The sequence below is a fragment of the Macaca thibetana genome, chromosome 1, assembly GCF_024542745.1.
Source record: "Macaca thibetana thibetana isolate TM-01 chromosome 1, ASM2454274v1, whole genome shotgun sequence".
In the NCBI taxonomy this organism is placed as follows: domain Eukaryota; kingdom Metazoa; phylum Chordata; class Mammalia; order Primates; family Cercopithecidae; genus Macaca; species Macaca thibetana.
Genome location: NC_065578.1, coordinates 202,912,904 through 202,933,977, shown reverse-complemented (window position 1 = coordinate 202,933,977; position 21,074 = coordinate 202,912,904). Strand labels below are relative to the sequence as shown.

The 21,074-nt window shown below is 43.3% G+C and overlaps 2 protein-coding genes across 2 annotated transcripts in view; both read left to right on the top strand.

Moving 5' to 3' along the window:
- The window catches only part of C1H1orf131 (chromosome 1 C1orf131 homolog), an 846,319-nt gene that overhangs the window by 644,853 nt on the left and 180,392 nt on the right, over window positions 1-21,074 (top strand). The window lies entirely within an intron of this gene.
- EGLN1 (egl-9 family hypoxia inducible factor 1) overlaps window positions 796-21,074 on the top strand; it is a 62,672-nt gene continuing 42,393 nt past the window's right edge. The window contains exon 1 of the mRNA XM_050770106.1: window positions 796-4,846. Within this exon, the coding sequence (XP_050626063.1) occupies window positions 3,956-4,846 (891 nt within the window). The 5' untranslated portion in view covers window positions 796-3,955. The remainder of the gene's footprint in view (window positions 4,847-21,074) is intronic.

Here is a 21,074-nt window from a genome sequence, read left to right as displayed (position 1 = left end):
GAGATGATCAATTTTAACAGGATTGGTGGTAATTTTTAAATCATAAACTGATAAAGTTTGATGACTGATAAATCTCCCCAATATATAGAAAATCTATTTAATTATTTTGTTTTCATAAGGGAACAACTTTGGTGGAAGGTACAGCTGTCTCTATGTACAAGGAGAAGCACATAGCTCACGTGTGCATCTGGCAGAACCCCCAGTACAGAGGCAAGCAGGTGCTGTTTTCCAATGACACCTACTTGTGTGTGTCCTAATACTATAGTTAGAAAATGGCTCAGATTTTTGAGTTGCTTTTCCCAGAACTCAAAGATCGTCTTCCTGTTTATCTTGGTGGAATGCCTATGCTATACTTGTGATTTTTCTGTTCTCTGTAACCTATTAAAACAAGATTGTCACAGATGGGGAAACAAGAGGTCATTAGTTAACAATCAGATATTTGATTTCTTGAGCAGAAAAGATACTCTGTTGTGTTTTTAAAAACATTTTTAAAGGAGAAATAGGGCTACTCCTTGGAAGGCAGATACTTGTTCACTGGGCTTTCCTCAAGAGTCAACACAGTCGTTTCTAAATTCATTTCCTCCTTCAACTCTGTTCTTGTAGTTAACATAAGCTTTGCCTCTTTTAATTCTTGTCAGTTCACAGTGGTTACTTCTTTATAGCTTAATACTGCCAGAAGAGCAAAGGGAAGCCAAATAGGTGGACAATTAGCTTTTGTCTAACTTGGTATGATATGGAGAGGAAAGCACTCTTTAATTCATTCTTCAGTTTCTAGAACAGTTGCTCTTGATTAGGTTAGGGGCAGAAAAAACATTTGTAATAATTTCTGGCTTTGAGAGACACAAGCCTTTGTCTGCCCCAGAGTATTAGTTAACCCACCTAGTGCTCCTAATCATATATTAAGGATTGGGAAGGACATTCATTGCCTCACTCTCTGTTTCACCTTCTGTAAAACTGGTAGAATAATAGTACCCATTACATAGCATTGTATGATGATTAAATTTGTTAATATTTTCAAAATGCTTAGAACACAGATTGGGCACATAATAGCAAGCACCACATGTGTTTATAAGATAAATTCCTTTGTGCTGCCTTCCGTTAAAGTTTAAATAAGTAAATAAATATATTAAATAAATACTTGCATGACATTTTGAAGTCTCTCTACAACATCTGAGTAAGTGGTGGCTGCGACAATGCTACTGGAGTTCCAGAATCTTGTTGGTGACAAGATTGTTCACCAGCATATGGTGTGGTGAAAACTCACTAACTTGCAATTAGTTCAGATTATTAAGCCTGAATAGGTGAAAATCCTGAAATCAAGGATCTTTGGAACTATTTGAAATCAGTATTTTATATTTGCCTGTTCTATTCATTAAAATGTTGCAAGTGTTCTATTTGATGGATTAAGTATATTTAGGATATACATGTTCAATTTGTGATTTTGTATACTTAATTGGAACAAGAAAGCTAATAAAGGTTTTGCTATAGGGAATCTATTCTTTTAAGTAAACTTCAGTGAAAATGTATTACTAGAGCATATAGAGAGGTAAATAATTTGTGGACACACCATAGACTGAAATAGTAAATTTAAAAGAAATTGTTGGAAGAATCAAGTGTTTGTGGAATGAGTCCTCCTAGTAAAGTTCCTGCTCTTGTGAATAATTAAGCATCATTTATAATTACTACAGTAAAAGGAAGCCTAAGAAGTATTAGACTCTACTTGTATTTAAATTACACTTTACTAATTTATGTGTATGAAAAATCTTTTAAAAGCTTATTTTCATAAGCCATGAGATAACTCCTTTACATTTTAAGAATTTCTGAATTTGCTTGTATTTTATTAGTGCAAACGGCAGAGCTAGCAATTCCTTTTTCTGTGTTCCCATTCCATCCTATTCATCCCTCTTTTAGGAAACTCTGAACTCTGGATTGTCCTTGTTTACATATCTGTCTCCTGCACTGGACTGTGTGTCTCTGAGTGTAGTATGACGAATTCATTTGTTTGTCAAGGATAGTCTAGCACATGGTATACTCTCAATACATTTGTTGAACAGCCTAATTAGTAATGTCTGCAACAATGACATTTTACTATATTTAATAAAGCTCTGGGAAAGTAGGATACACATAAGACAGGTCCAGGTCTAAATTATTTACAGAAACTTGGATTTTTAGTTCGGTTTGAAATTTGAAGATGTGAGTAGACTTAATCTCAGTTTCCCAAAGGACAAGCTAATCGGAATTATCATCCTCTTTCACTTGATTGGATCCCCAGAATGCCATTAACGGATGCAGCAGAATTTTTTAACAGTTTTAAATTCTGTATATTTGATGAAGAGGTTTTATATTTTTGGATTCAAGCCTCTTTTTAAACTTCTACAATGTGGTTCACAAGAATTCCTCATATCCTGCTTTTGAAATATATATTGCAGCTTTCGTAAGTTGGGAAGGTTACATTTCAAGGACTAAAGTTACAGTATACTCAAGGGGTACACAAGCCTAGCACCGCATTTTCCAGAGTGTTCGATAAAGATTGTTAAACTCTAAATCACAGGCCTTTTAATTCTTAAGATAAATAGCAGCAGAAAGAAACATCTTTGGCTTATTTCTGGTAAGGTTTTTATGCTCTATAAAACAAAGAATTGTATTCATCCGCGCAGCACAGATTCTATTAAAAATAAATGTGAGAGTTGTTAATGTAGTACTGCTCATTTACCACCAAAATTCACTCTTCAGGAATAATTCCATCAGTTTAAATTGGATATTGGAATGAGCATTGATTACCTCATGTAATTTGGTAGCCCAAAATTTCTTCATGGAGTTTTGAAGTCACCGGGATTTCAAAGGTTTTAATGAGTTTTTAATTTTTTTTAAACCCTCAAATTTCATTACCTTTAAATTAGGTTGAAACGGGGCGCAAGAGATTGGATTAACACCACAGTAATACTTACTTTGTTCTTAACCATTTCAGGGCTTCTTGAAATAGAGACTGTATGGTGTAATGGAAAAAGCCTTGGAATCTGAGAGCCTGATTCCTGGATTCAGTCCCAGTTCTGCGTGACCTTGGACAAGTTACTTTACTTCTCTGAATTTCCGTTTCCTCCTCTGCAAAATGAGGATAGCAACAGCCACCTTGCAACCCTTACTGGAGCGCGCCCCGCACACCCCGCGCCTGCCTCGAGGAAGAGCAGCCATGATTACGACGCCGCCGCCGCCGCTCCGCTACCCGCTTGCGGCTGGCGCCCTCCCCCAGCAGGTGTAGGCGCTGCCGCGCTGCCCCACGCCTTTCCGCAGCTCGCGGGCCTGCGCTTCGGCGTCCCCAAGGAGGCCGCTGCAGGCTGAGGTAGCGCACCGGCCTCTCGCGTCCCAGTCCCGCCCTGGGCGGAGGCAGGGCCGGCGACCCAGCTCGGAGGCCGAGGCCCGGCCCCACCGAGTGCGGAGGAGCGCAGGCGGCCTCCGCCCCTCGGCCCTCCCCCCCGGCCCTCCCTCCGCCCCCTCCGCCCTTGCGCGCCGCCCGCCCGGGTCGCCGCGGGGCCGTGGTGTACGTGCAGAGCGCGCAGAGCGAGTGGCGCCCGCATGCCCTGCGCTCCTCCACAGCCTGGGCCGGGCCGCCGGGGAGGCTGAGGCGGCGGCGGCGGCCGAGGGGGCCGGTCTTGCGCTCCCCAGGCCCGCGCGCTTGAGTCCAGGTTGCCATTCGCCGCACAGGCCGCATTCTCTCAGCCCTCGGCAGCGATGAGGCGCTGAGGCGGCCGCCGGCGCTGCGCCGGAGACTAGGACTCGGAAGCGGCCGGGCCGAGGGTGCGGGGTACCGGCCTCCCTGAGGCGAGGGTAGCGGGTACATGGCGCAGTAACGGCCCCTATCTCTCTCCCCGCTCCCCAGCCTCGGGCGAGGCCGTCCGGCCGCCACCCCTCTTGCTCGGCCGCCGCCACCGCCGCCGCTGCCGCCGCCGCCGCCGCCATGGCCAATGACAGCGGCGGGCCCGGCGGGCCGAGCCCGAGCGAGCGAGACCGGCAGTACTGCGAGCTGTGCGGGAAGATGGAGAACCTGCTGCGCTGCAGCCGCTGCCGCAGCTCCTTCTACTGCTGCAAGGAGCACCAGCGTCAGGACTGGAAGAAGCACAAGCTCGTGTGCCAGGGCAGCGAGGGCGCCCTCGGCCCCGGAGTGGGCCCGCACCAGCACTCCGGCCCCGCGCCGCCGGTTGCAGCGCCGCCGCCCAGGGCCGGGGCCCGGGAGCCCAGGAAGGCAGCGGCGCGCCGGGACAACGCCTCCGGGGACGCGGCCAAGGCAAAAGCAAAGGCCAAGCCCCCGGCCGACCCCGCGGCGGCCGCGTCGCCGTCTCGCGCGGCCCCGGGCGGCCAGGGCTCGGCGGTGGCTGCCGAGGCCGAGCCCGGGAAGGAGGAGCCGCCGGCCCGCTCATCGCTGTTCCAGGAGAAGGCGAACCTGTACCCCCCGAGCAACACGCCCGGGGATGCGCTGAGCCCCAGCGGCGGCCTGCGGCCCAACGGGCAGACGAAGCCCCTGCCGGCGCTGAAGCTGGCGCTCGAGTACATCGTGCCGTGCATGAACAAGCACGGCATCTGTGTGGTGGACGACTTCCTCGGCAAGGAGACCGGACAGCAGATCGGCGACGAGGTGCGCGCCCTGCACGACACCGGGAAGTTCACGGACGGGCAGCTGGTCAGCCAGAAGAGCGACTCGTCCAAGGACATCCGAGGCGATAAGATCACCTGGATCGAGGGCAAGGAGCCCGGCTGCGAAACCATTGGGCTGCTCATGAGCAGCATGGACGACCTGATCCGCCACTGTAACGGGAAGCTGGGCAGCTACAAAATCAATGGCCGGACGAAAGTAAGTGTGTGCTGCGGGTTTGTGCTGGACAGACCCTTCTCGGCGGGCAGCCCCTGCCTGCGACTGTAACCGCCTAGGCTGAGAAGCAGCATTCCTCTGTATAGAAGGGACTCGTTGTGTAGCACCCCGTAAGGAAGACGGACAGAATTTGTAGTGGCTGTTTATCTAGTTAGCCCCTTTGTGTCCGCTGTTTTCCACTTACTGCCCGTTCACAAACTTCTCCGGCTAATTGCATGGTTTTCTGGCTAAACGTAGGCTCTTTAACTTTGCTATTTTCTTTCTTCCATTTCACTGTTGGTCACAATTCAAACCTTAGTGGCGTTTTAGCCACCCAGTGAGGGGGTGTTAGAGTACCACCCAAACCAAGTCCTGGTTCTGCATGTGCCTTGTGTTTGCATACGCTCTTGAATTTCCTATGGTGTCTGAACCACTCATCACATTTTGATTGAGAGTCAAACGCTATGTGCAGTGAAGAGTTTGCCAGCTGACCACAAAAAGGTAAATTTAAAATACGCATTTAGTCGAAAGACTGTCCATATTCAGGAAGAGCTTGGCTACTCACCTCCCCCTCTTATAGCTCTTATCCCTTACCCTGTTCCTACTGTTTTGAAACCCTTTACAAAAAGGGGAAAGAAGTATTTCCGTTTTCAGACTTCTCAGTGTAGGTAGGCTACATTTTTAGCATAAGTTTACTTTATTTGCTTTGTTAATGTAATCCTTCTGTTGAAAACTGTTTTGTAACTTCCTGGAAAAAACAAAACAAAACAAACAAAAACAACCACAACATGGAATTGGAGCAGGAGGCTCGTTTTATCCTCCAAATTTGGTGAGTTTTTGTTTTCTATTTACCGTTGCGGTTTTTCCTCCACAGATTCTTCACTTCCTACCTAGTCTATTCCTAGCTCTTTCCTCCCTCATGATAAACAGTAGACTCTTTCCTCCTTAATATTCTCTTGCAGCTTTTTTTCATTTTACTTCTCAGATCTTGATCTTTTCTGTGTATATAGCTGCTCCCAGGCCGCCCTCCTTCACCATCAGTCTCTGTCTGATTTTGTGAGTTTTGAGAGATTGACCTGGGAGAGCATCACAGTTGCATGTTTGTACACACACGCTGACTCTTAACCAGTGGTTCTTTTTTATGTGTGCGTCAGATCATTTACTTTGACAGTCATTACATGTGATTCTCAGGCTGCCTGAAAGGCTGAACATAGGCAGGGAGAAAGTTACAAACATGAAAATGTGGGGAAAAATACAATGTGAAGTCTAATTTACGTATTGCCACTTCATTGCTGGGTGAAGGCACAAGTCTTGATTTCTTGTAGTCTTAAAAAGGAACAGTTGAATAATATTAAACTGGAAGGGAAAGGGGGATCTGATGAAATCTCAGCCTTGGTCTTTCATTAGATTTGCGTTGATATTTTTAAGAAAGAACGTTGTCATGGATCACATCTGAACATAAAGTCCCGAGCTCCAGAGCAGGAAAGAAATTAGTTTGAGAGAATAGGGCTATGAAGACTGACCAAAGTATATCGTTGGACATAAGCTTAAATTAGATTCTTGAAGAAGATGATGTCCCAAATCTTCCTTGATCTGCTTTCCTTAGTTAATTTAGCTTTCCAAGTTAAGCTGAGACCTCTTTACTCTTTTGTCTTCCTGCTTTCACCTGTCCTTAGAGAAGAGACAGCAGACAGCCTGGCTCTTACAGCAAATGCTTCTCATAGGGATGCTGTTAGAAATAGCTACCTCCTTCCTCAAGAGTTCTAGTTGTTGGGGTTTTAAGTCACCTAACTGTACATATTAGCAGGTAATAAGGGATGGGATGAAGGAGGGATGACCTTTAAACTCTTTGGATTAGATCTTCTGCTTATATTAATTTTAGGAACACAACTTAGGGATCTATAAATGATATTCTGGAATTCCTTTCATTATACTTCTTGGCCTAAAGAAGTTTTGGTAATAGTGTTTCAACGTGTAATTTAAATATTCCTTAAAAAACAAGAGTGTTTGCTTTGTGGAAATGAGAAGGCAGTCAAAATAACCACCCACCGTATATTGAGCAACCACAGTGTGTTAGGCATCAGATTAGGGTCAATAGAGATACATTCAGAGTAATTTTTTTTTTTTTTTTTGAGACAGGGTCTTCCTTTGTCGCCCAAGCTGGAGTACAAGGTGTATAAGCATGGCCCACTGCAGCTTCCACCTCCTAGGCTCAAGCTATCCTGCCACCTCAGCTTCCGAGTAGCTGGTACTGTAGGCACACACCACCATGCTCGGCCACATGAGAAAAAAAAAAGGTTTTTTGTAGAGTCAGGGTCTTGCTGATCATTTGATCTGGAACTCCTGGGCTCAGGTGATCCTCCTGCCTTGTCCTGCCAAAGTACTGTGGTTACAGACTTGAGCCACCTCACCTGGCCACAATAATCTTAATTCTATGAAGCGAGTCGTTTTACTCCTAATTTACATTTGAGGGATTTTCAGCTCAGACTTGGCTAAGGTCTACCACTTACCATAACCCTAGCTGGTGTTCAAACTTACGTCATTCAGATATCAAACCCATGCTCTTTTTTAGCTACACTGGTTACACGTAGAACATTAAATGAGATGTAGATTACTTGGCACCCTGCTGGAACTGCAGTTTGATACATATATTTTGTTGAAAGTGGGTGAATAGCACTAGCTTTATATGTGAGTAATCATACTCTATGGTTGGGCTGTGTAAAACTTAATTAGGTGAGTGTACAATGTTTATTTCAGATAGCGGCTTAAAAGCCACTTTTGTATTTATCCACCTGAATTATGCGCCTGTCAGTATAACTGTTAAGAGATGTCAGAATATGGTTTTTTTATGTGATTGCAGAAGATTTCTGAATTTTATCCTTCGTAACATTATAGTGATTTTAAAAGTTATATGCAGCAAATGTGTAGTGTTTTTCTCATTTCAGCTTTCACAGCAGTAGGCAGGTGGTTGTATTTTTTTTATAGATTAGAAAAGTGGGACTCAGGAAAGTTCACTTGTTGGAAATTCTGCAGCATATTAGGACCTAAATTCAGGTTTTCTGACTGAGAATCCGATGTTCTTTTTATTTACATCATCTATATTGCATGCTCTTCATGTCAGGGCGTGGTAATCAGATGATACATGATTGTCTGTGGCCCATTCAGCGTAGGCTTTGTTTTCCCCTGAATTTCTACTTCAAACATTCTTATCTGGCCACTGTTTATGCAGCTACTTTAAAAAAGGAACCACAAGGGAAAAATGAAGTAATACAGGAGAAAAACAGAAATGTAATTGTAGCCACTGATGTAACCAAGCTCCTGTTTCCACTTTCTCTGGTCTTTTTGGGATTTTCCCCTTTTTGCTGTTACCCTGCCCTTTGATCCTATATCCTTGCTTATGCTTGTTTTCATTAAGAAGACTCTCGATATCCAGTAGAAAGAAACCATAGTCTGCTGTTTTGTGAAGAGTAGTGTGCCTTGACTTGGGGGTACAGGAGTAAGAGGAATGCAGAGGAGTGAGGATCATGGGAAAATGTTGAACTTTTCTGTTGGAGTTTCTTAGCCACTCTGAAGGAAAACATTTTCCCGTTAAAATAGAAATACTAGTATCATATACATAACATTTTTGGAATTTAATCCAAAACTTCATCTGTTCCATTGAAACATACATAAAGAAAAGGAGTAATAAAATAGGTTAGGACCAATAAGCAGCAGATTATGTTACTAAGATTTTTCACTGTTACTGTAGTTAGTCAGCTCTGGCTGATTATGGCTTTTAAGAGCAAAGAATAGGATGAGGAAAATGCTGCTGTTTTATTATCACTAACAGAGATGTGGTGACAATCCTCTTAGATGTTAAAACAAAACTGACCCAGGAAGAGAGCCCTCATCAGTACCAGACCATGCTGGCATCCAGATCTCAAGACTTTCAGCTTCTAGAACTGTGAGAAAATAAACATGTTATTTAAACCTAAATACATAACTAAACCTTTATCTACTTCTGCCATTCTCTTTATACACTTGGGATCCAGGATACACAAATTGAAGTTACTTGTTTAATGATTTTATAACTATGTCAGAATTTAAGTTAAAAGTGAGTTATTCGGTATGTAGAAAGGCTGAAAATAGTACAACTGCAGTAATTCTGCCAGCTATAAGGGACATGTGGACTGAGAGGGTAGTCTTAATAGATTGTGATCAACTATGTGCGAAAACATTTTGTACAGTGAGTTGATGTGTAGTTTACATGTAAACTACTTTAGTTCTAAAGGAATTTTATTTTACGTTAAAAGATTTTTTTAGGCTGGGCTTAGTGACTTACCCCTAAAATCGCAGCATTTTGAGGGGCTGAGGCAGGAGGATCGCTTGAGCCCAGGAGTTCAAGACCAGCTTGGGCAAATGGTGAGACCTTGTCTCTAAAAAAAATTAAAAAATTAACCAGGCATGGTGGTGTGAGCTCGTGGTCTCAGGTGGGAGGATTGCTTGAGCCCAGGTGACAGAACAAAACCCTGTCTCAAAAAAAAAATTTTTATTTTTATTTTTTTTATGTATGTAGCTCTTATCTACTACCTAATAATCCGCAAAAATGCCCACAGAGCCTTAATTACATGGAGGAGGAGGGGATAATAGAGATCATTTTAGCTTTGAAAGATAATGGATTCTGGGCCAGATGTGATAACTCACGCCTGTAATTCCCAACACTCTGGGAGGCTGAGGCAGGAAGATAACTTGAGTTCAGGAATTCAAGACCAGCTTGGGCAACATGGCAAGACCTCATCTCTACTTAAAAAAAAAAAAAAAAATTATTAAGAAAGAAAGGGGTCGGGTGCAGTGGCTCACACCTGTTACCCCAGCACTTTGGGAGGCCGAGGCAGGCGGATCATGAGGTGGAGAGATCAACACCATCCTGGCCAACCAACATGGTGAAATCCTGTCTCTACTAAAAATACAAGAATAAGCTGGGTGTAGTGTTGCAAGCCTGTAGTCCCAGCTACTTGGGAGGCTGAGGTAGGAGAATCGCTTGAACCCGGGAGGCAGAGGTTGCAGTGAGCCGAGATTGTGTCACTGCACTCCAGCCCGGGCGACAGAGTGAGACTCCGTCTCAAAAAAAAAAAAAAAGGAAAGATAATGCATTTGGTTCTGCCATTAGATCTGGGTTGGATTCCGGGTCTGCTATGGTTTCTGTGTCCTTAGTCCAGTTTCTTAATCTCTTGAGTCCTCAGTTGCTCTGTTTATAAAATGGTGTTCAGTGATACCTGTCTTTTTAGCTTCTCAGGCTTGTTGTGAGGTGAACATATAATGCTTCATGTAAAGCAGCTTTTAGATTGTAAAGCGCTGTGCAGAACTGTTCTTAACTATTCTTCCATTTTAAAAATTTGCTGTATTTCTGATTCTTTCTTTTAAGAGTTCTGTGCTTTCCCTGTCTCATTCCCCTCCCATAAACTGGAGAAAAAAGATCTTAGAATGATCACCCATTTTTTTACCCAACCACTTTTCCTGCATTCACACATTTTTTTTTAAAAAGAGAAGAAATAACATATTTTTTTAAAAAGAAAAAAGTCCCAGAGAGATTAACTTGTTCAGAGTCATAGAGCTGGTGACAAAATCAACAGACCTTTGATTCAGTTCATTCATATCTGTAACTTTATGCTGTATGTCATATAACAATGACATATTTCTACTTAGCTAATTTTGGCATATTTTATGCCTTTTTTTAAAAGGACAGGGTCTAACTTGCACAGGCTGGAGTGCAGTGGTACAGTTATGGCTCACTGCAGCCTCAAGCTCCTGGGCTCAAGCAGTCCTCCCACTTGAGTCTCCATAGTAGCTGGGACTACAGGCATGTGCCAACACACCCGGATAATTTCTTAATTTTTTTTGTAGAGATGGGGTCTCGTTATGTTGTCCAGGATGTTCTAGAACTGTTGGCCTCAAATGATCCTCCTGCCTTGGTCTCCCAAAGTGCTGGCTCTTGCCTGTAATCTTAGCACTTTGGGAGGCCAGGGTGGGCAGATTTGCTTGAGCCCAGGAGTTCCAGACCAGGGGGCAACATGGTGAAACCCATCTTGAAAAACAGTACAAAAATTAATCAGGCATGGTGGCACATGAGTGTAGTCCCAGCTTCTTGAGGGGCTGAGGTGGGAAGACCACTTGAGCCTGGGGCGTAGAGGTTGCATTGAACTGTGATTGCACCACTGCACTTCATCCAGCCTGGGTAACAGCAAGACCCTGTCTCAAAAAAAAAAAAAAAAAAAAAAAACAAAACAGTGCTGGGATTACAGGTATGAGCCATCGCACTGGGCCTCTGCCATTTTTGAGAATATGCTTGAACATTTGAGACTTTCTTCTCCCTTTTACTTCTATCATTCTACATGTTGGCTTATCTGACATTCTAGTTTAAATTTTTCTCTTACCTGACTTCCTTAAATTGTCTTTATCCGTCTCTTTCCTCTGATACTATTTAAAGCCGTTTGCCCTGACGTAGGCCTACCATCTCTTGTTTCTTTAGTAGGAGCTGTCTTCCTACTCTGTGTTTCTGATTTGCAGTTTACTCCTGTTCTCCTTTCCCTTTTTTTCCCCATCAGGCTTGAAATCTATCTTTGTTCTTCTTCCATGTTTTCTGAAGCCTGTGCCTGTCTGGTATGCCATTGGATTGATGTTATCAGCTTAGTTGTTTTTGTTTAATTTTTCACTTTAGGCCTTTAAAGCTACCCCAACTATTTCAGTCTCCCTTTCATTCAAGCACATTCTTGGGCAGTTTCTGTTTCTTAGATTTTACTTCTGTGCTTACATTCCACCTTCTTTTCCACTATGCCCTCGTTTCCACACTTGGAACATTGTCTGTGACTACATGATGGCATTCAGATAATTTACTAAGCCCATTTTCAGAGCTTGTCTTTGCCTTTTATTTCAGCTAAAACTCTTCCAAAAAAAATTGATATAGATGGTTAACCAAAATCTTCTCTTACAACAGTTTATTTCATGCCTTATATCCTAGTCAAAACTCAACTTTTCTGCCACTTTTGTACTTCATAATCACATTTTTCCATAACCAATTCACAGTTAGTTTTATTTCTGAAGACCTTGGACAGTATCTGTAGACTTGAGATCACCATAAAGTTTTCATGAGTTTGGAATTCTCATTTTTCTTATGCAGTGTCCCAGGTCCCAGTTCTTTACCAAAGCAAAATATGTGTACTCTTTGTCCTTTGTTGTATTCTCTGAGTCCTGTTTTGATAATATTTTCACTCATTTGTTCAACAGATGTTGAGTGCCCTCCACATACAGGCCCTGTTCTAGGAGCTAGGGTGTCCTGAACAACAACAAAAAGCACCCTTTCTCATGGGCCTTATCTTCTAGTTGGAGGAAGTGAGGGGTGGGGAGGGACTGTCAGTAAACAAATGTCCAAGTAATACATGGTATGTTAGGTGGTAAATATTAAGATGGAGAATAAGTGAGATAAGGACATAATGACTAGGGAGTACTCTTTTAGATTGATAAAATAAGGTAACATTTAAATAGTGACTTGAATGAAGTAGGAAATTAGTTAATGTGGATATGTGGAAGAGGAGCATTCCGAGGAATGGTATTAAATAGCAAATACAGAGGCACTAACTTGAAATGTGTTTGGTGTGTTCAGAAAACAGCAAGCAGAGTACTTTGGGAGGTCGAGGTGGACGGATCACTTGAGGTCAGGAGTTCAAGACCAGCCTGGCCAACATGGCGAAACCCCATCTCTACTAAAAATACAAAAATTAGCCAGGCGTGATGGTGTGTGCCTGTAGTCCCAGCTACTCTGGAGGCTGAGGCAGGAGAATTACTTGAACCGAGGAGGTGGAGGTGCAGTGAGCCAAGATCATGTCACCACACTCTAACCTGGGCAGCAGAGTGAGACTCTGTCTCAAAAAAAACAAAACAAAACAAAACAGAAAACACCAAGGAAACTACTGTCAGAGTGAGACTCTGTCTCAAAAACAAAACAAAACAGAAAACAGCAAGGAAACCACTGTGGTTATAGTGGAAGGAGTAAAGGATATGGGATGGATATAGTGGGATAGGAAATGAGATCAGTTTGTGTAGGGTTTTACCTTGCAAGCCATGGCAAGGATGCTGGGTTTTATTGTGGGCGATATGGGAGAATTGTTTTAGAAAGATCTCTGTGGCTGTTGTGTAGCAGTAGATGTGGGGTGGAAGGATGGAATCAGGAATACTAGTTAGGAAATGCTTGTAGTAGTCTGGGCACTGGATGATAGGAGCTTAAATTAGAGTAATAGCTATGGAGGTGGTGAGCATTTGTTGAATTCTGGATATATTTTGAAAGTAGAATCAAATGAGATTTGCTGATATATTAGTATGAAAGAAAGGAAGACTCATGAATGACTTAAAGGGTTTTGACTTGAGTGACTGGAAGGAAATTATTGTTTTATTCTGACCTAACTTTTCTGCTCTTCTTCTCTTTCCCCCACTTTTTCAGTGTTGCCATTTATGATAGCTTGCTGACACTTGTTTCCCAGCCAAGCAACAGGAAAAAAGTTATATGCTCTAGATTTTCACATTCCTTCAAATTGACTGTGTTAGCTAGTACTACTGTTGACCTTCTAGAGAAGAAAGCCCCATCCTTTCTTCTCTAGAGGTTTTATGGTTTCTTTGTGCAGTATGCTCTTATCAGCTCTACCACTGGAACTGCCTACAGGAATTATTGCAGGAAACTTTGCAACACTTTTAGTGTTGTCTGTAAGTATGTCTGTGCTTCCTTGCATGAACCACTCATTCGAGATGGCTTGTAGATCCACCTAAAAATAAATATACAAAGTTTGAACGTTAGGAAACGTTAGAGAAAATTGGATGGTTCAGCATAAGGTAAGCATAGATTTAGATTCAATGTCAAAATGAAGTCAGAAATAAAACATCTTCATTTAAACCTACTGTTGAAAATAAAACTGTTACAGAAAATTGGGAAGAATGGAATGACCATAAAATATCAAAAATAGTTCCATTGACTTATCAGTACATGACTGTGTGATACACATGACTATATGATAGCTTCCTAAAGTAGTAAAGAGGAAGAAAGTTACTGATAGCTTAGGGACTGTATTGGATGATCTGTGAAGATATCAGTGATGTTTGAGCCTTTCATCCCCTTGATGTGGAGCCTGGCACTGGAATTGCAAATAAAAGTACCAAATATAAAATAATACTGATACTATTAAAATTAGAATATCCAGGACTTTTTTTTTTTTTTTTTTTTGGAGATGGAGTCTCACTCTGTCACCCAGGCTGGAGTGCAATGGCGTGGTCTTGGTTCACTGCAGCCTCTGCCTCCCAGGTTCAAGTGATTCTCCTCCCTCTGCCTCCTGAGTAGCTGGGACTACAGGTGCCCACCACCACACCTGGCTAATTTTTTTGTATTTTTAATAGAGACAGGGTTTCACTGTGGTGGCCAAGCTGGTCTCGAACTCCTGACCTCGTGATCCTTCCGCCTCGGCCTCCCAAAGTGCTGGAATTACAGGCATGAGCCACCATGCCCAGCCTACTATCCAGGACTTGTAAGCATAGGAAGCCTTGCTTTTGATTCTAAAGTGAGAGAGGATTACAAAAGTGTGGGTAAACATTAGATTGTCGGGTATGAAATAATTTTTAAAAATTAAAACCAGAAACGTGAAACATGAACTCCAGAACCCAGGAACCTGTAGTCTCATCTCAATTCAATTTAAGGCTAATTTTCATGTAATAACACCTTGATAGGAAATGTGAAATCTGAGAAGTAAATTGAAAAGGACTAATCATGAGTTTGGGGAATTAAAAGATTGACCATTGTATTTGTCTGTTTTCACACTGTTATAAAGACCTGAGACTGGGTAATTTATAAAGAAAAGAGGTTTAATTGACTTACAGTTCCACATGGCTGAGGAGGCCTCAGGAAACTTACAATCATGATGTAAGGGGAAGTAAGGTACATCTTACATGGTAGCAGGAGAGAGAGCGAAGGAGGAAGTGCCACACTTTAAACCATCAAATCTCATGAGAACTCACCATCACAAGGACGGCATGGGGGAAACTGCCTCCATGATCCAGTTACCTCCCACCATACCCCTCCCTCAACATGGGATTACAATTGGACATGAGATTTGGATGGGGACATAGAGCCAAACCACATCATTCTGCCCCTGCCCCTCCCAAATCTCATGTTCTCCCATTTCAAAACAGTCATGCTTTCCCAGCAGTCACCCAAAGTCTTGACTCATTCCAGCATTAACTCAAAAGTCCAAGTCTAAAGTATCATCTGAGACAAGGCAAGTAAGTCTCTTCTGCCTATGAGCCTGTAAAATCACAAGCAAATTATTTACTTCCAAGACATGATGGGACTACAGGCATTGGGTAAATGCTTCCATTCCAAAAGGGAGAAACTGGCCAAAACCAAGGGGCTATAGGCCCCCCTGCAAGTCTGAAATCCAGCAGGGCAGCCATTAAAGTTCCAAAATCTTCTGTGAATCCATGTCTCACATCCAGGGCACACTGATGCAAGAGGTGGGCTTCCAAGGCCTTGAGCAGCTCTGCCCTGTGGCTTTGCAGGATACAGCTCCTACAGCTTTTTTCACGAACTGGTGTTGAGTGCCTATGACTTTTCCAAGTGCACGGTGAAAGCTATCAGTTGAGCTACCATTCTGGGATCTGGAGGACAGTGGCCTTCTCTCAGCTCTAGTAGACAGTGCCCCAGTGGGGACTCTCTGTGGGGGCTCCAACCCCACATTTTCCCCCACACTTTCCTAATAGAGGTTCTCCATGAGGGCTTCACCCCTGCAACAGATTGTGCCTGGGTATCCAGGCATTTTCATACATCCTCTGAAATCTAGGTGGAGATTCCCAAACTTCAGTTCTTGCCTTCTGCCTACAGGCCCAGTAACACATGGAAGCCACCAAGGCTTGGGGCTTGCACCCTCTAGAGCAACAGCCCGAGCTGTATCATGGCCCCTTTTAGCCACGCCTGGAGCTAGAGCAGCTGGGACTCAGGGCACCAAGTCTTAAGGCTGCACACAGCAGTGTGACCCTGGTTCTGGCCAGGAAACCGTTTTTTTCCTTTTAGGCCTCAGGCCTCTGATGGAAGGGGCTGCTGGGAAGATCTCAGACATGCCCTAGAGACATTTTTTTCCCATTGGCTTGGCTGTTAACATTTGGCTCCTCATTGCTTATGCAAATTTCTGCAGCAGAAGGCTTGAATTTCTCCCCAGAAAATGGGTTTTTATTTTCTACTACATGGTCAGTGTATCAGTCTGTTCTCACGTTGCTAATAAAGACATACGCAAGATTAGGTAATTTATAAAGGAAAGCGGTTTAATTGACTCACAGCTCAGCATAGCTGGAGAGGCTTCAGGAAAGTTACAATCATGGTGGAAGGGGAAGCAAACATGTCTTCCTTCACATGGTGGCAGGGAGAAGAATGAGTGCCCAGTGAAGGGGGAAGCCCCTTATAAAATCATCAGCTCTCGTGAGAACTCACTATCATGAGAACAGGATGGGGGAAACCACCCCCATAATTCAATTATCTCCACCTGCTCCCTCCCATGACACATGGGGTTTATGGGAACTACAATTCAAAATGAGATTTGTGTGGGGACACAGTCAAACCATATTCTGCCCCTGCCCCCTCCCAAATCTTATGTCCTCTCACTTCAAAACACAATCATGCCCTTCTAAGTCTTAATGCATTCCAGCACTAACCCAAAAGTCCAAGTCCAGAGTCTCATCTGAGACAAGGCACGTCCCTTCCACCTCTGAACCTGTAAAATCAAAAGCAAGTTAGTTCCCAGATACAATGGGGTTACAGGTGTTGGGTAGATAGACCCATTCCAAAGGGTAGAAATTGGCCAAAAGGGGCTACAGGCCCTGTGCAAGTCTAAAATCCAGTAGGGCAGTCATTAAACCTTAAAGTTCCAAAATGATCTCCTTTGACTCCATGTCTCACATCCAGGGCATGCTGATGCAAGAGGTGGGTTCCCATGGCCTTGGCAGCTTTGCCCCTGTGGCTTTGAAGGGTACAGCCTCCGTCCTGGCTGCTTTCATGGGTGGGTGTTGAATGTCTGTGCTTCTCCAGGTGCACGGTGCAAGCTGTCAGTGGATCTACTATTCTGGGGTCTGGAGGATAGTGGCCCTCATCTCACAGCTCCACTAGGCATTGACCCAGTGGGGACTCTATGTGGGGGCTCTGACCCCACATTTCACCTCAACACTGCCCTAGGAGAGGTGGTTCTCCATGAGGGCTCTGCCCCTGCAGCAAAATTCTGTCTGGACATCAGGCTTTTCCATACATCCTCTGAAATCTAGGTGGAGGTTCCCAAACCTTAATTCTTGCCTTCTGCACACCTGCAGGCCCAACACCACGTGGAAGCCACCAGGGCTTGGGATTTGCACCTTCTAAAGCAAGGGCCTGAGATGTATGTTGGCCCCTTTAGCCATGGCTGGAGCAACTGGGACACAGGACATCAAGTTCCAAGGCTGCACACAGCAGGAGGACCCTGGACCTTGCCCAGGAAACCACTTTCCCTCCTAGGCCTGTGATGGGAGGGGCTGCTGTGAAGGTCTCTAATATGCCCTGGAAACATTTTCCCCATTGTCTTGGTGATGCAAATTTCTGCAGCAGGCTTGAATTTCTCTCCAGAGTATCATGTTTTCTTTTTTTGTGTGTTATCAGTTTGCAAGTTTTCCAAACTCTTACGCTTTTCTTCCTCTTGAATGCTTTGCCACTTAGAAATGTCTTCTGCCAGATATCCTAAATCATCTCTGTCAAGTTCAAAGTTCCACAGATCTCTGGGGCAGGGGCCAAATCCTGCCAGTCTCTTAGCATAGCAAGAGTGACTTTTACACCAGTTCTCAACAAGTTCCCCATCTCCATCTGAGACCACCTCAGCCTGGACTTCATTGTTCATATCACTGTTAGCATTTTGGTCAAAGCCATTCAACAAGACTAGGAAATTGCACATTTTCCCACATCTTCCTGTCTTGTGAACCTTCCAAGTCTCTAGGAAGTTCCAAACTTTTCCACATCTTCCTGTCTTCTTCTGAGCCCTCCAAACTGTTCCAACCTCTGCCTGTTACCCAGTTCCAAAGTCACTTCCACATTTTTGGGTCTCTTTATAGCAGCACCCCACTCTCTGTGGTGCCAATTTACTGTATTAAGTTTGTTCTCACGCTGCTAATAAAGACATTCTCGAGAGTGAGAAATTTATGAAGGAAAGAGTTTTAATTGACTCATGGTTCAGCATGGCTGGAGAGGCCTCAGGAAGCTTAACAATTATGGCAGAAGGGGAAGCAAACACGTTCTTCTTCACATGGCAATAGGGAGAAGAAGAATGAGTGCCCAGTGAAGGGGGAAGCCCCTTATAAAACCATCAGTTCTCGTGAGAACTAACTTACTATCATGAGAACGGGATGGGGGAAACTACTCCCATGATTCAATTATCTCCACCTGTTGCCTCCCACAACACGTGGGGTTTATGAGAACTCCAATTCAAGATAAGATTTGGGTGGGGACACAGCCAAACAGTATCAGGTTGCAAGTTTTTCAAAGTTTTATGCTCTGTTTTTCTTGTAAATGTAAGTTCCAGTTTCAGACTGTCTCTTTCTGCATATGAGTGTACACTTTTAGAAAAAGCCAGGTCACCTCTTGAACACTTCGCTGCCTAGACATTTCTTCCCCCAGATACCCTAAATCATCTCTCTCAAGTTCGAAGTTCCACAGATCTAGGGCAGGGGTAAAGTGCCCCTAGTCCCTTTGCTAAAGCCTAGCAAGAGTGACCTTTGCTCCACTTCCCCATAAGTTCCTCATCTCCATCTGAGACCACCTCAGCCTGGACTTCATTGTCCATATCACTGTCAGCATTTTGGTCACAACCATTACACAAGTCTCTAGGACATTCCAAGCTTTCTCTCATCTTCCTTTCTTCTTCTGAGCTCTCCAAACTGTTCCACCCTCCTCTTGTTGCCCAGTTCCAAAAGTTGCTTCCACATTTTCAGGTATCTTTATAGCAATACTCCACTCCTGGTACCAGTTTTCTATATTAGTCTGTTTTCACCTGTGACTGGGTAATTTATAAAGAAAAGATATTTAACTGACTCAGTTCTACATGGCTGGGGAGGCCTCAGGAAACTTACAGTTATGGTAGAAGGAGGTGGGGAGAATTGTCAAACACTTTTAACTTCAGATCTCGTGAGAACTCACTATCATGAGAACAGCATGGGGGAAACTCTCACCATGATCCAGTCACCTCCCCCCAGGTCCCTCGCCTGACAGTGGAGATTATAATTCAAGATGAGATTTGGGTGAGGACACAGAGCCAAACCATATTAACCATCTCCCTGAATTTTTTCTTATTAATATTGATATCTCCAGTTTTCATCTATAAATGGTGACTAGGAGCTTGTCTTCTATAGTTTTGTTATATAATTATCCTTTATTCTATCTCAAGGCATATTTTACCTGTGTGATGTCTTCTACCAATTTCTGTTAGGACTACTCTGGAATGGATGCCTTGAAAATTGCTTTTTGGCTAAAAAGTTTAGTGATTCCCGATCCCCCACCCCTTAGACGAGATATTTTTACTGCTTTAATAGCTCTATTAACCACCCCACCTTTAAAATCTTTGACTACCCATTTACTAGCCTGGGTCTTATCTTTTCCATTGTTTTTCCTCATATTTTTCAGTTTTCTTTTTTCCTCAATTTACAGTGGCGGTTTATTTTCCTAAAGCTCAGTTCACTGTCTTCTCATGACTGTCAGAAGATGTGTGTGTAGAAGGAACTTGAACATCTGTATTTCTAGATATTTCTTCTTAGTTTGTATTAGTCATCTATTGCTACATAACAGATTACCCCCAAACTTTAGCAGCTTAAAACAACACACATTTATGATGTCATACTTTCTGTAGGCAAGGAATTGGGCACAGTCTAGCTGCATCTTCTACTTCACTATTTCTCACAGGCTGCAGTCAGGACATTGGTCAGGGTCTGTGGTCTCCTTCTAAGGCTTGAATGGGGAGGGATCTGCTTCTAGCCTCACTCAGTGGTTATTGGCAGCATTAAGTTCTTGGCAGGTTGTTGGACTGAAGGCTTCAGTTTCTTGCCACGTGGGCTTCCCTAACATGGCAGCTTTCTTCAATAAAGTATGCCAGCCAAAAAGGCAATAGTGTCTGCGGGCAAGACTGAAGTCCCAGTCTTGTAATCTAATGATGAAAGTGACATCCCATCACCTGTGCTGTATTCTTTTGCAAGAAGCAAGTCACTAGGTGACTTTCCATTCCATATGTATAAGGAATCATACAAGAGTATAAATACCAGTTCTTATGTCAGTTCTTCCTTGGCAGTGTCTGCCCCTTCAATGTTACTATGCTTTATGATCTGTGGTTTGTCTTCTCTTTTTGCTTTAGTCTACACTAGACCAATAAGATAACCCTCTGGGTTATCTTATGCGCTCATGGAAGCACAAGTTCTTAAACTAGTTTGCCTGTGTTGAAACTCTTCTTCTGCTACTTAATTGCTCTCTGATTTTAGACACATTTTCTAACAACTAAAGCATTAATTTCCTCATCAGTATGATAGGAGTTGGTAATAGTACCTAATTTGGTAGGTCTGTTTGAGGACAGATGAGAAAATACATACTCAACAGATAATCAGTGCTCAATTAATATTAGCTGTAAACTATAACAATAACACAATAGTAATAACAAGAATCATGACTTCAGCTATTAGGATCTGTTAAAGACTCCTTGGTCTGTCTCTTCCTTTGGCATCTGTAGAGGACTGATAGACATTTCCACCTGAATTTTCTGGAAGTATTGCAAACTCAGTGTGATTAAGACTGAAGTTTCCCCTTGTTGGAAGGAATGAGGATTGATAAGCCTGTCTGATGGGGGAGATGGAGGAACAGATTTAAAATTGATCCTGTGAACTTCATTTAGTTATTCGACAGCTATTTACTGAGTGTCTGATCTGTGTTAGGCACTAAGGGTACCACAGTGCCCAGGTCAAAATAATTCTCTCTGCCTTTCTGCAGTCTTAACGTGTGAGGGAAATACAATGTTGAACCTGTACTTCCCAGTGCTATGTTTATGAGATGGAAGTACAGGATCCTATTGGGAGCACACAAGAGGAGACCTAACTTGGTCTGCAGGCCAGGAGAGGTTTTTTTGTTTTGTTTTGTTTTGTTTTGGAAGAAATAATTATTTAGGCTAAGACTTCT